This window comes from Chroicocephalus ridibundus, chromosome 17, assembly GCF_963924245.1.
Source record: "Chroicocephalus ridibundus chromosome 17, bChrRid1.1, whole genome shotgun sequence".
NCBI lineage: Eukaryota > Metazoa > Chordata > Aves > Charadriiformes > Laridae > Chroicocephalus > Chroicocephalus ridibundus.
The window spans coordinates 9,044,063-9,056,990 of NC_086300.1; the positions used below are offsets into that span (position 1 = coordinate 9,044,063).

Consider the following 12,928-nt stretch of genomic DNA (forward strand, 5'->3'; position numbering starts at 1 on the left):
CGTCTTTCCTTTCCTCCTTCTTTCCTTCTGTTATGGCAATAAAAGGTAAAGCAACCAAGAAAACAGTGAAAGTAATCATCGGTTTACTGAAAGTGAGCCTACATCCCCTAAAATTTCTTCCCCAAAGTGTTAAGTAAAGTAATTTTGTTAACATTTTTTTCACTTTGTTCAACAAGATGGAGTTCCACTAACTGTGACGAGGATTTAGAAGTCCATCTCTGGTGGACAAATATCTGCACCCCATGAGGACAGGAGTGTATTCTGAGGCATACAGTATATCCTTCAGAAGACAAGTACACACAGGATTTTACACACCATCTAAAAATCCAAGGGCACACAAATAGTTGTAGAAGCATATCTTAAAAATAATGTATTTCTATTGTTATCTACTTAGGCTGTTTCTTTTTATTGTTTTCCTTTGCAGTGTCTTAACAAAAGTAAATCTGGAGAAGAATGAGGGAAAATCATGACCAATAGCCTGAGACTGAGCAGATAATCATGGAGATTTGTTTCTCATAATATTAAATGATGATTTGATTAATGATTTTTATGTTCTTAAGCAAAGATCTGCTTTTCTATATAAAAAACACTAGAAACATAAATGTTGGATAGTTTATCAATAGGTGGGCTGAGGTAATGGTAGGAGGGCATTCTACTTTACAATAGGGAGAAACAGACCTTTAAGGGAGAATCTCAGAAGCAGAAGGAGGTCTGGAAAATTCAGAGGCATTACCTCTTTAAAGCGCCTTTTCCTCTCTGCTGACCAAAACTAGAGATTGACTCAAGAGATCACTGGATTCAAAGCAACAAACACTTCTAAGGTACACTTCACCTCAGCCTGCTCTGAGTATCCTCAGTTCAGATTATTTCTTCTTAAGAACTACCATTGTTGCAGCCATATGAACTTCACTGAAAACAACATCACCCTTATTAGCAGCAAAGGTTGACACAACACTGCGACTACCCATGAGCGTGGACCATGCAGAACAGGGCCGACAAGGATGGGGATGTGGCTATGTGTATTAATTTTTCCTGAGAAATGATACAAATTCACAGAATGCCGCTTTGATGACTTTGTTTCGCAAGCTGTAGATCAGAGGGTTCACAGTGGGAGTCACCAGAGCATACATAATACTCACTGGTTTGTTTTTCTTTTCTAATAGAGCGCTAGTTGGCTGGATATAGGTGTAGATGATGCTGGAGTAGAACAAGCCAACAACAGCAAGGTGTGAGGAGCAGGTGGAGAAGGCTTTCCACTTCCCTTCAGAACCCTGGATCTTCAGGATGGTGATAATGATAAGGCAATAGGAGAGGATGACCAGCAGGAAGTTTCCCATGCCTAAGATGATGTCTGCCGTGTAAACCATGATTTCACTGAGATAGGTTGAGCTGCAGGACAGGGCAAGGACTGGGGGTATCTCACATAAGAAATTTTGGACTAAATTTGGCCCACAAAAGTCCAACTGTGCCACAAGAAGGGTGTTTATGAGGGAATTGACAGTACCGATTCCCCAGACACCAGCCATTAAAGTGATGCAAGTCCCCTTGCTCATCATGCTTACATAGTGAAGAGGCCGGCAGATGGCCAGGTACCGGTCATAGGACATGACTGTTAACAGTATAAGCTCTGTTGAGCCTGAGAAAGTGAAGATGTAGAGCTGTGCTACACAACCCTCAAATGAGATGGTGTTCTTGCCCAGGATCAGGTTCTCCAACATCTTGGGCAGCACTGAGGAGATAATTACCAGGTCAAGGATGGCCAGGTTGGAGATGAAAAAGTACATAGGGTTGTGAAGCCGTGGGTGGACAATGGTAGCTATAATGACAAATGAGTTGCTGAGGATAGCAGTGAGGTAGACACACAAAGATATTGCAATATAGAGACCTTGGAGGTGAGGGTTGTCAAAAACACTCTCAAGGATGAATTCAGAGACCTTGGTGAGATTCTGTGGGTGCATTTGCCTTGGGGTCCCCTACGTAGGAACAAAAATAAAGACATTACTGCATCATGGCCAGAACATATTCAACGCTAACAGGACTTTTGGGGTTTTTCCTTTTTTTTCCCTTTCTCTTCTTTTCTTTTTCTCCTGAAATAGTATCAGAGACATTTTAAAGCAATCACATTGCATAGTGGATCTTCCCTGACTGTGGTATGGACTTAGACTTCTACACACGAATCCCCAAACTTAGATGCTGAAACCTAATTTCTTCCAGTGCTGTTTGGGTGCAAAATAAGTCTGCATTGGGCTAAAAGCAACACCTTTCAGAAGTGAGCGCAAGGAGAGGAATAGGGAATATTGTGTCATTGTACCACAGAGTAACAGATAGACAGAAGAGAACAGCGATATTGATTTACTAATTTATAAATAAATACGTAATGTAAATAATTACTTTTTAAAAAGAATTTCACTGTTCCCTGAGGAACGGAGAAACTTGTTTAGCAGCTGTGTATCATGCACCCTACATACTTTAACTATGACCGATCAGGGCTATGAAGGGATCTCAGCTACTGAAGGTACATGCCTATTAATTGCAAGCAGAAAAGGTTAACGTTTCTGACCATCTTTGGTGATTGTCCTCCAGGAATCTGGCTGATAATGGAGAGATCAGAGACTGTCTGCATGAGGATTTACTCAGCAGTGTAAGGTTGAAGCTGTCTCTGGGCTTGCATTTCACCAAACTAGAGTGCTGCTAGCTGCAACTGGCGATCTTCCCAAATATGGTCATTACTAGTAGATTTTACATAGTTCCATCTGGTTCATCCCATTTTGACAATCTAAAATTGTGCCTGGGATTCCATTCCAAATGACCAAGCAGAGGTTCTCATACTCAGGTACAAGAAACAGAGTTATAATTTCTGCCTTGTAGTGCAATGGTACAAAATTAGCTCTTCAGTGGAATTCAACTCATCTCCCTGCACTTCCAGGCGACCTGCAAACAGAGTCTGATGGAGATTTCCCCTTTCACTGGTGTCAACTGAGAGAGACTGACTCATCTATAGCACACTCATCTCTTGATGAAGACACAAGTCTAAGATGGTTTACCCGAATCACCGTGCAGAGGCACCAGCATTTTCTCCCCTGTGTTGATTAAAACTTAGCTCAGAATTAGGTGACTAACTTGGGGTTGAATGAATCTCCAGTGATCATATTTTTCATACAATATTAAGGCATTACTGGAATGAAAAGTGTGGAGCAAGTCTCTGCTCATTTCCCATTGAATTGAAGATGGAGATATTGAAGGTGGAGATATGGAGTTCCTGACACTAAAGTATTAATTTAAGACTGTAATAGTTAGTTCTGTTTACCTATAACATTGAAAGAGTCAGACAAATATAGAACAAGGAATATAATTCATTGTTGCATTATTAGACCCAGTGAAGAATGTACGAAAGAGAAAACAGCAAAGAAAATAGAAAAGGACCCAGCAGCAAAGGATTAATATTCTCACCTTTCATCAGAAGCACAAATAGTCTTCACAAGCCTTTCTGAAATAGTATCTTAAAATGCACCCCATCTATCAAGGTAATTTCTGCTGGAGGTTTCTCCTCCCTCATGAATGGAGGCTAGAATGAGCTCAAAAGCATGCCCCAAGAGAAGGAGGCAAGTACTTCTAACTCAGTTCAGCACTGAAGTCATGACCTGCAATAACCAAATGCCCCGTGGAGTGAGACCCAGACAGGTTTGTTACCTAATTTGCCTCTAGGGGAGAAGTTTCTCTTCATTTTCCCTCCTTGACAACCCTGGTATTAGTAAAGCTGATTTCTACTCAGACTTGCTGGTTATGATTCTTGGGCTTGAAAACTAACAGTGTACTGGGCTGTATCATGAGGAGGACAGCCAGCAGGCTATGGAGGGAAGTGTTTATTCCCTTTTACCCAGCACTGGTTAGACAGAATCTGGAATAGCACATCCAGTATGGGGTCCTCCTGTATAAGAAAGATGTTCATAAGCTTGGGTGAGTCCGGTGGAGATAAGTAAGATGGCCAAGGTGCTGGAAGAACACACTGTATTTGATGAGACTCAGGGAACTGAGTTTCTTGTTCCTGGAAAACAGAAGGCTTAGTGGGACCTTATGACAGCTTAATAATTCCCAAGGGGAAAAGGAGGGGTTCCTGTAAAAAATAGCCTAAAGAAGGATTAGTTCATGGTTTTTCTCATATTTTCATGCACATCGCCCCTATCCTGAGGAGCTGTTAAGGTGGCAAACTATGCAGGCTTCTGTAAAGCCTGTATTCATATTAAACAGGAAGAGAGGAAAAGAAGTTTCAGAATGATTCCTTTAACCATGAATGAAACACAGAACTTTATTCGCAATGGGATGGGAACAGGGAAGCTGTTGGTGGAGGTCCCAGGTCAGTTACTGGGTAGACTGAGTATCTCAGCCCAGCTGTGGGGAGATGCACAGTGTGCCTGTGTGGGATTGCTCATGTTTGTGGGAGGTTTGTAGGTCGGTCTGGGTCTGTGCCAGCTGTTGTAGTGGTGCTGGACCTCAGGACACACAGGCCCATGTGAGGGTAACTGGGGATTCAAGGACAGGCACTGCACACTCTAAGTGTCTAGGGCAGTGACTGGGAGATCTGTATCGTATGTGTACATGTATGTATGTTTACACTCGTATGTATGCTCCACTGACAGATCCTCAACCTGATCGGCCAGAGGTGAACCGGGATAGGTGCCATCAGCATTTGCAGAGTGTTTCTATCCACATTGATCTGTGTGGCCAGCCTGAAGATGTAGTCCTGCCAGGGGTGCACGTGTGAATGTGCCTGGAGGGGTCCATCTGCTCTGGGAAACCCTGGCAGGAGGCACTGCAGCTGCTGCTTCAGTCCCTGTGCTGGGTCCTAGATCATGCGATGGCCCCTGCAGCTTGGGGTGAGGTGTCCTCTGGGACCCCAGCCCTCCAGACACTGCCACTTCCAACAGCTGCCTCTGCTTTGGCCTGACAGGAAATGAATTTTGGGCATTCATTCAGAAGCAGTAGTAAGTTGTGCATTACACGAAATCTTCCATTTACTCCTTCCTGATCTCACCTCAGCTGTCATCACAGACCTTTCACTGAGTACTAAGGCTGCAGATTCCTTCTACCAGCACGCCCCAGGGATTCCCCTGTCCAGAGCAGAGTGTCGCCTTCAAGTCATCCTAGGCTTATAAAAGTATTATTAAATGTATGATATTGATTGTATTAACTTGTAGGTATAGTAAATGAAAAGACTGCATGGATGTCTCCTTCTACATGATTTCTGGATATAACTGCATCAAGCCATTTAGTTATGTGACTTCTGTGTTCAAACACAATACAAGCAACTTAGTATGAGGTTTCCTAAGATAAGGGAGGAATGATCAGTGCGTGCAGAATGCTGCATGAACGTTGCTGCAGATTACTGCAGGTTGATATGTTTCTTTCTTTTTTTTTTTTTAATAATTGACAGCTGCTCCCTCATAGCGGCAAGCAATCAAGCATGAAGACAGCAGTCACCTTTTCTTTTTTTTTGATGTAACAGTGCTACTTATACTTGGAGATGTTTAAACCTCAGCTCTCTAGGATGAGAGCAACAGTATTCTTTGACTGCTTTAAAATGCTTCCAGTACCTGAACCCTCAGTATCTTCTTCCTTTCTCTCCCAGCTTTGTCTTCCACGCAGTCTGCCCCTTCTTTCCCCTTCTTTTCAGCAGAAAACAGACGGAGATGCCTTCTGTACAGATGGGAAGATGTTCCCTGGAGGGACATAGAAGTGCAACAACATGCAGCTGTCCTTTTTGGCTGTGGCACGGAAATGTCAGAAACACAGGACCTATATGCGTCTGATCTCTGAGATGCTTCTAAGAGGCAATTTTCCTGTGTAGTACAGCACACTGGAAATATTTCATCCTCTATTTATTTATGTATTCATTTATTTATGATTTATTACGATCTTAACCAAAGAACAAAGAGTGAACGTGTGAAACTTCATGGAAAATATTGCCTAAATTCCCTCCTATGCTAAATGAGGGTCAAGAGCGTAAAGCACAAGTCATTATTGTTTTCAGAATACACCAAATACACCATTAGTGGCTTTGCCGCCAGCATATCACGAGCTCCTATTAATTTTCCCCATGGTGGATAGAAGAAAAATATAATTCCTTAATTAAATATTTCTATCAAAATAAATGGTTTTGCGAGTGTAAGTTACTTTTAGTCTCAAAAGCAAGGCTTTTAAAAATCTTCATACATGACGTAAATCAAAATAAACTCTCTCTAGCTTGCCTCTTTCTCAAGCCTGTTTATGTTTGTACACAAAAGGAATGAAGGCGTAGGAAATTTGACTTGTTTTGCTGAAAGGTAATTTTACAGATTTGAAGACTTCTGTTGGTGCACAGATCTAGCAAGTAAAGGTCTTTACCTCATTGTGAACACGAGCTAGAAAAGTCCATTTCTTGCCTGTGGTGATGGACAGAGTGTAGAGGTAGACCTGTTCCCTTTTGGAGGTACAGGTGGTTGCCAGAGGAGACATCCTAGGATGTATCAGGTGGCAGCAGGTGTGTACGTGTGGGTGACTGTCTTTAGTCCTTACTCAATACATTCAGCCGCATATAAAGATCACCTCATCTGAGCAAGTGAGGGCCCACTTCTGAGTGAGCTGGTTCATTCTCCAGACTCCACTGACTGTATCAATTAATGCTCTGTGGGGGTGACTCAGCTGACAGCCAAACACCCACACAGCCTCTCTCTGACTCCTTTCTCCTGTGGGATGGTGAGAAAATGGAAGGAAGGAGAGAAGATTCATGGATTTAGATAATGGGAGTTTAATAGGAAAACCACAAGCTGCGTGTGCAAGCAACGCAGCATTCATTTATTACCTCCCATCGGCAGGCAGGCATCCAGTCAATGCCTGGAAAGCAGAGCATCAGCACATGCTGCTGATGAAAATAGAGCATCAGCACATTGGTTGCTTGGGAACACAAATGCCATAGCCAATAATGCTCCCCCTTCCTCCTCTTTTCCCATAGCTTTTATTGCTGAGTGTGATGTCATATGGCATGGAACATCCCTTTGGTCAGTTTGGGTCAGCTGTCCTGGCTATGCGCCCTCCCAACCTATTGCCCTCCTCCAGCCTACTCTCTGTGTGTGCATGGGGGCAGGGGGCAAAAGAGAAAGCCTTGATGCTGTGCAAGGGCTGTTCAGTAAGAGCCAGAATGTTGGTGTGTTATTGTGATATATTAATGTATGCTAAAGGCGGAACTCCCACCCAATTGGTCTCTCATTTTCCCTCCTCAACAGCACAGGGGGAGAAAACAGGTCAAGGTAAAGTCAGGGAGATCACTCACCTTAATACCGTCACGGGCAAAACATGCTTCACTTGGGGAAAATGAATTTCATTTACTACCAATTAAAATAGGTTTGAGTAATGAGAAACAAAGACAAAAATTAGAACAACACATTGCCTCTCCCCTTTTTCCAGGCTCAGCTTCTCTCCATTACTCTTGACTCCGCTACCCTACTCTGACTACCACCTCAAGCAGTGCGGAGGGTGTGGAGGATGGGGGCGTTACGGTCAGTACATAACGATTCTTCCCTGCTGCTCTTTCCTCCTCATCTTTTCCCCTTCTCCAGTGGGGTCCTTCCCATGGCCTGCAATTGCTTCAGGAAACATCATGCTGCTCTTCTCACAGAGGCCATTCCTGCAGCCTCACCTTTGTACCCACGTTGGGCACCAAAAAAGACTGTTGGGGTTTAACCCCAGTTGGCAGCTAGGACCATACAGCCACTCTCTCAGTTCTTCCCCTGCCTCCCGGAAGGGCAGGGAGAAGAGGGAAAAATGGAGAGGAAAAGGAAAAAATACCAAAAAAACCAAACTTGTGGGTTGAGAAAAAATAGCTTGATAGAACAGTAACAGAAAAGGGAAATAGCAATGACAATCATTATAATGGTAAAAGAATATAAAATAAAAGGTAATACAACACAAGTCACTCTCACCACCCAGTGAACCGGATGCCTAGCCCATCCCGAGCAGTGATCGCGGATTCCTGCCCCCCGGCCAACCCCTACTTATATATTCACAGAATCACAGAACGATAGTGGTTGGAAGGACCTCTGGAGATCATCCCCTCCAAGCCCCCCTGCCAGAGCAAGGTCACCCAGAGCAGGTGACACAGGAACGCGTGCAGGCGGGGTTGGAATGTCTCCAGAGACGGAGACTCCACCACCTCTCTGGGCAGCCTGTGCCAGGGCTCTGCCCTCTCTGAGGGTAAAGAAGTCCCTCCTCATGTTTAGGTGGAACTTCCTGTGTTCAAGTTTGTGCCCATTACTTCTTGTCCTGTCACTGGGCACCACTGGAGTAGGTCAAATAAAATACCTTGTCAGAAGTGACTGAAGAGCTGTCTAGGGAAGATGCTGTGATGGACCTAATACTCATAAACAACCGATAAGAAAACATTTTGCATGTGAAGGTTTAGGGCAGCCTTGGCTTCAGTGACCGTGAATCTGAAAAGCTGACAGAAATGAATAATATAAATAGCATAACTACAACCCTATATTTCAGGAGAGCAGTTTTTGCCTTTTTCAGGGAGCTGCTTGGCTGGATCACACAAGGCCTTGGAGGGTCAAGTGGCCGCAGAAGAGCTGATTGATCTCTGAGGAGGACTCTGACTCAGAACACAAGAATGGTCCTGACCAACACATAGAAAGTTGAACTAGTGCGGTAAGTTTGGCTGACATGGATGAATGAAAAACTCCCATCTGAACTCGGATGCAAAAAAGAAGTACTCAAAAGGTGGAAGTGGCAATGGGCTACCCAGGAGAAATACAGGCTATATAGGTATGGAGTTAGGAAAGACAAAACTCTTCTGCAATTGAAAGTAGCCAGGGATATGATGGTTAATAAGATGTTGCCCGTAATTCCTTGGCAGAAAAAAAGAAAGGAAATGAAAAGATAATGTTGGCCTACTGCTCAGCAGTGCAGGGTAGCCAGTGACACAGTACTTGGGAGAAGCCGAGGCACTCCACGCCTTTTTTTTTTCCCTCAGGAACAACAAGGCACAAGGCTGCGCGTAGGCACACCTATAACATAGTTCAGACGAGGAAGCAAAGCAAGAGTTTGACATTAAAAGCAGATTCCAAGCCAAAAGATGATGGTTCCTGAGGAGGCCTCTCACAGCATAGCTGTTTGTTTACTGGTCTGATTTAAGGTGCCAGATCAGAGCTGACTTTAAGTATAGGGAGCTAAGTCCTGTGGCATGGGCAGAAGGAGGAGGAGGCTGCAGAACCTCCTGGTACACTCAGGCCCTGGCAACGGTTTGGGATTCACACAGAATTTCAAAATAGGCCAAAACAATGTGAACTGAGAGCACACCCAATCTGCAAAGATTTTCAATTGTATTGTACGAGCTGGACAAATAGTAACAGAAAAAGTTAAGGGAAAGCTATTGCATACTGACATATTTTTCTGCTTTCTTTTTCTCCCATATCTTCAATATGAGAAAGAAATTTTTCACTATAAGGATGGTGAGGTGCTGGAACAGGTTGTCCAGGGAACCTGTGAAAAGTATTAAAGCAGGTATCTAAGGGCGTCTCAAAGAATTCAAGAAACAAAAGCTGTAAACTTGCCTGATATTTTCCGTTCTCACACTCTTGACAATGAACAACTTAAAAAGTCTTAATTTGAATATTGTCTCATGCAATAATTGGTTCCATGGCTCTTCAGACTCTGCATGTCAGGGCTACTTAGATGAATTAAGTTTGTAGTACCAATCCTAAGTTAACCGAAAAGTATTTTTTTGTGTACTTCTAGAGAAATTTGCTAGTAAATTTGAGACACTCCTTACATAATTTTTAATTCCTGGTGCAAACAATGTGATTTCTTGTGTGAATCAAAATAATTCATGTGGCTATGCTTCGTCAGATCAGACCTAATGTATGCTGGACCTGAGTCACTGTTAGGCTGAAATAATATAGTGTTCAGAAACAGTTGTGATTTTAAATGAGATTGAGGTTATATTCATTCTCTAGTAAGATGAAACACACAGAAAGGACATCAGTTTGGACAGATTCCACAGAGCAAGTCCAAATACTGCACACTTAGTAAAATGTTTAAGCTAAATATTGTGTGGCCATCTACTCTTTTCTGTCTTTTAGATACTGGATGTCAGTAGTGATGACACTGCTGCTGAAGACACAGCACTTAGAGTACCTAGAGAATAACATTTTTTTTTCTGATCTTCCTTGGCAACTGGGTTACTCAGAAAGAACATGCATTACAAGCATGGGACATTTCAGAGCAAAACCTGTGTAAAGACAGCAAAAATGGAGAAGTTTTTATCTAAACATTTCTGGTTCTCAGGCCATTCTAAAGAGACCTTCAACAATTGGTTGAAGCTGAAATCCTCTTCATGGAAATACACGGAAAAGATCATGCGAAATAATCAAAGCCAAAAATGTAAAGACAGATCTTTGACCTATGCAAATAAGGTACACCAGGCAAAAAAAGTGAAATGAAATCCATGAATCCAAATGCGGAAGAAACTATAGTTTTGTACTCAATGACCAAGTCTTTTATTTTCAATGAATTTGCTTCTCATCTGTAAAAGAGAGGTTGACTAAATTTAAGTGCAACTTTATTGTGGAATAGATACTCAGAACCTTTTGTTAGGTTGTCAATAGGTACACGTTTAATTCCAGTAAGTAATTCCAGTTCAAATCTGATTTTTGTTTGTTTGTTTGTTTGTTTGTTTGTTCCTACTGAAAGAAGGAAGGGAAAAAAGGAGGGTGAAAATGGAAATGAGGGAAGGGAAGGGAAAAATTCAAAGTTAAGATTAAAGATTCAAATGTGAATGAAACCTCTGCTACAGGAGATAGCTCTTCCTCTAATCCACTGCAATTAGGCGAAGGCAGTAGGATAGATCAAGCTAATTCTGTCCTTTGAATCACACATCCCTTGATGTTTCCAGCTATTTTTCAGCTGGTTCAGGATGCACAGTTCATAGCATTAGTCATGTAAGACATGATATGCCTAAATCTGAAGGAGTCACTCTGGTCCCACTTTGCAGACTATGGAGGGAAAGTTGCCATTCAAAATAGTGTTTCATCTGCTGTTGTAAAGATATCATTGCCTTGTTGCCTCCCATTGCCCACAGAGAGAGCATTAAGTTCTGAACAACCAACTATGACATTTCTAAAATCAGCTGAAATCAATCCCACCCATAGGTTAAATGGGGATTTCAAGAGAGTCTATTTAATGGTGGAGTAAGTCATGCATCAGAGGTAGCTCAGCTGTTCTCCTCTTGGCCACAAAAAATAAAGATGCATTAAGGACTCTGTCTTTTCAGTTGCACCCAATTCAACTAAATTGAAACAACTTTAACAAATTCTTTTACTTCTTCTCTGTGAGGTTAATCTTTGACAACTAGCATTATGACATCTGTGTGAAGGGCAGGTAAATTCCATTTATCGTGTTTCAGAGAAAACTTGCCTGATGTCCCATGGAATATACCATGTGATAATGTCACAGATTATTCAAGATGTGGCAGGAGAGCATCTGCATTTAACATACAATTTAAAACCTGCAGTGTAAGCTGACTGTAGGAGTCATCAGCCCAACACTGTCCTTAATGTAAGAAAACAAGGGAAATTCTTCTAGTGAAATTTGCATGATCCGTTCTGGATGATCCGTTCTGCATGATCCACTGGATGACAGAACTGCTGAAGGTAGGACGCTTACTTCAAAATGCTCTTTGTGAATACATAAAGCAAATCTAAGGAAGAGTGAAGACCAAAACTTGAAGGTCCTCATAGCCACTAAACAAGAATTACACAAAGTGAGAGTTGTTTCTCTCAGTTGTTTCTCTCAGTTTCTGTTCAGTAAACCAATGACTGCTGTGAGACTTACTGACTTTAATTAACAGCTGATGACCAAAGCGGTAGTCTAAAACTTTAGTAAGGGATCAAAGAGCAGAATTAGGTAGATTCAACTTCAGGTGCATGGATCTGACAAGTTAAGAAAACTGGTGTGAATGTGTGCCATTACAAACTGCAGAAAATATTTGATGTCATTCTCTATTCTGTTACGCACAGGTTATATTGAGGTATCTCTCAGACTTTGGAGCTTCAAATAGCACAGTGTTCTTTCATTTCTTTGTTAACGGAATCAGTCAAAACCAGAAAGATTCCTTTTAAATACATCAGACCTTTAAATGCCCAAGAACATGAGGAGTTTCTTTATTGTGCTTGTAAGCTAAAATCATCTGTGACTCCCAATTCCACAGCTTTCATTTTCATGTTCATGTCAGAAAAGAACGCTGACAGAAAGGCATCTTGTGTGAGTGAAGTTTTGGCAGAAAGAATTTAGATGAAGTCAGTATGAGAAATGATTGCATCATGGCAGGGCTGTGTGCACTGCTCTTGCTCTGATGATGTGTCCTTCTCTATGAGTGGTGGTCTGTTGACCAGGTCCATGTGTGCACAGTGGAAAAGGTGCTTCCCTGCTCTGTGCCCATATATGCATACATTTCTGTTGCCCAAATGCATTCTGTGCCTTGAGATTTACTGGTGTCGTCCACAGGTTGGTTGCCCCTTTGGGAAGAGATGACAAGTCGGAAGAACGCAGAATTAATGACCACTTTCTCCTCTGTGCCAGGCTAATTTCTTCTCTCCTTCTGTGCATCAGTTTCCCATTCTGGGCAGAAAGAAAACACAGAGGTACCACGGCTGGCACAGCGCTGCATGAATATCCCATTGGCATCGCACACACAGCAACACTCACCACGGTAATGAGGCAATGTGACTAATGAAGGAGATGGTACTGAGCTTCACCCTCTACACTTTATTAGTGTTCTCTGTGGGTATCTTTCCCTCTAATTACTCCTTCTTCCATTTTTTGTCTGTATACAATGGGTATTTGGGTTTGCTTTGATTTGTTTTGGTTTTGCTTTCTTTGGACTGTGGGTGTTTTGGCT

General features: G+C 42.3%; 1 protein-coding gene across 1 annotated transcript; it reads right to left on the reverse strand.

Annotated features, from left to right (window-relative positions):
• Nucleotides 1–1,022: 1,022 nt before the first annotated feature.
• LOC134524767 (olfactory receptor 13G1-like) lies at nt 1,023–1,958 on the reverse strand. The gene has a single exon (XM_063354917.1). The coding sequence runs from the start codon at nt 1,956–1,958 to the stop codon at nt 1,023–1,025; it is 936 nt and encodes a 311-aa protein (XP_063210987.1).
• Between the last annotated feature and the right edge of the window lie 10,970 nt (nt 1,959–12,928).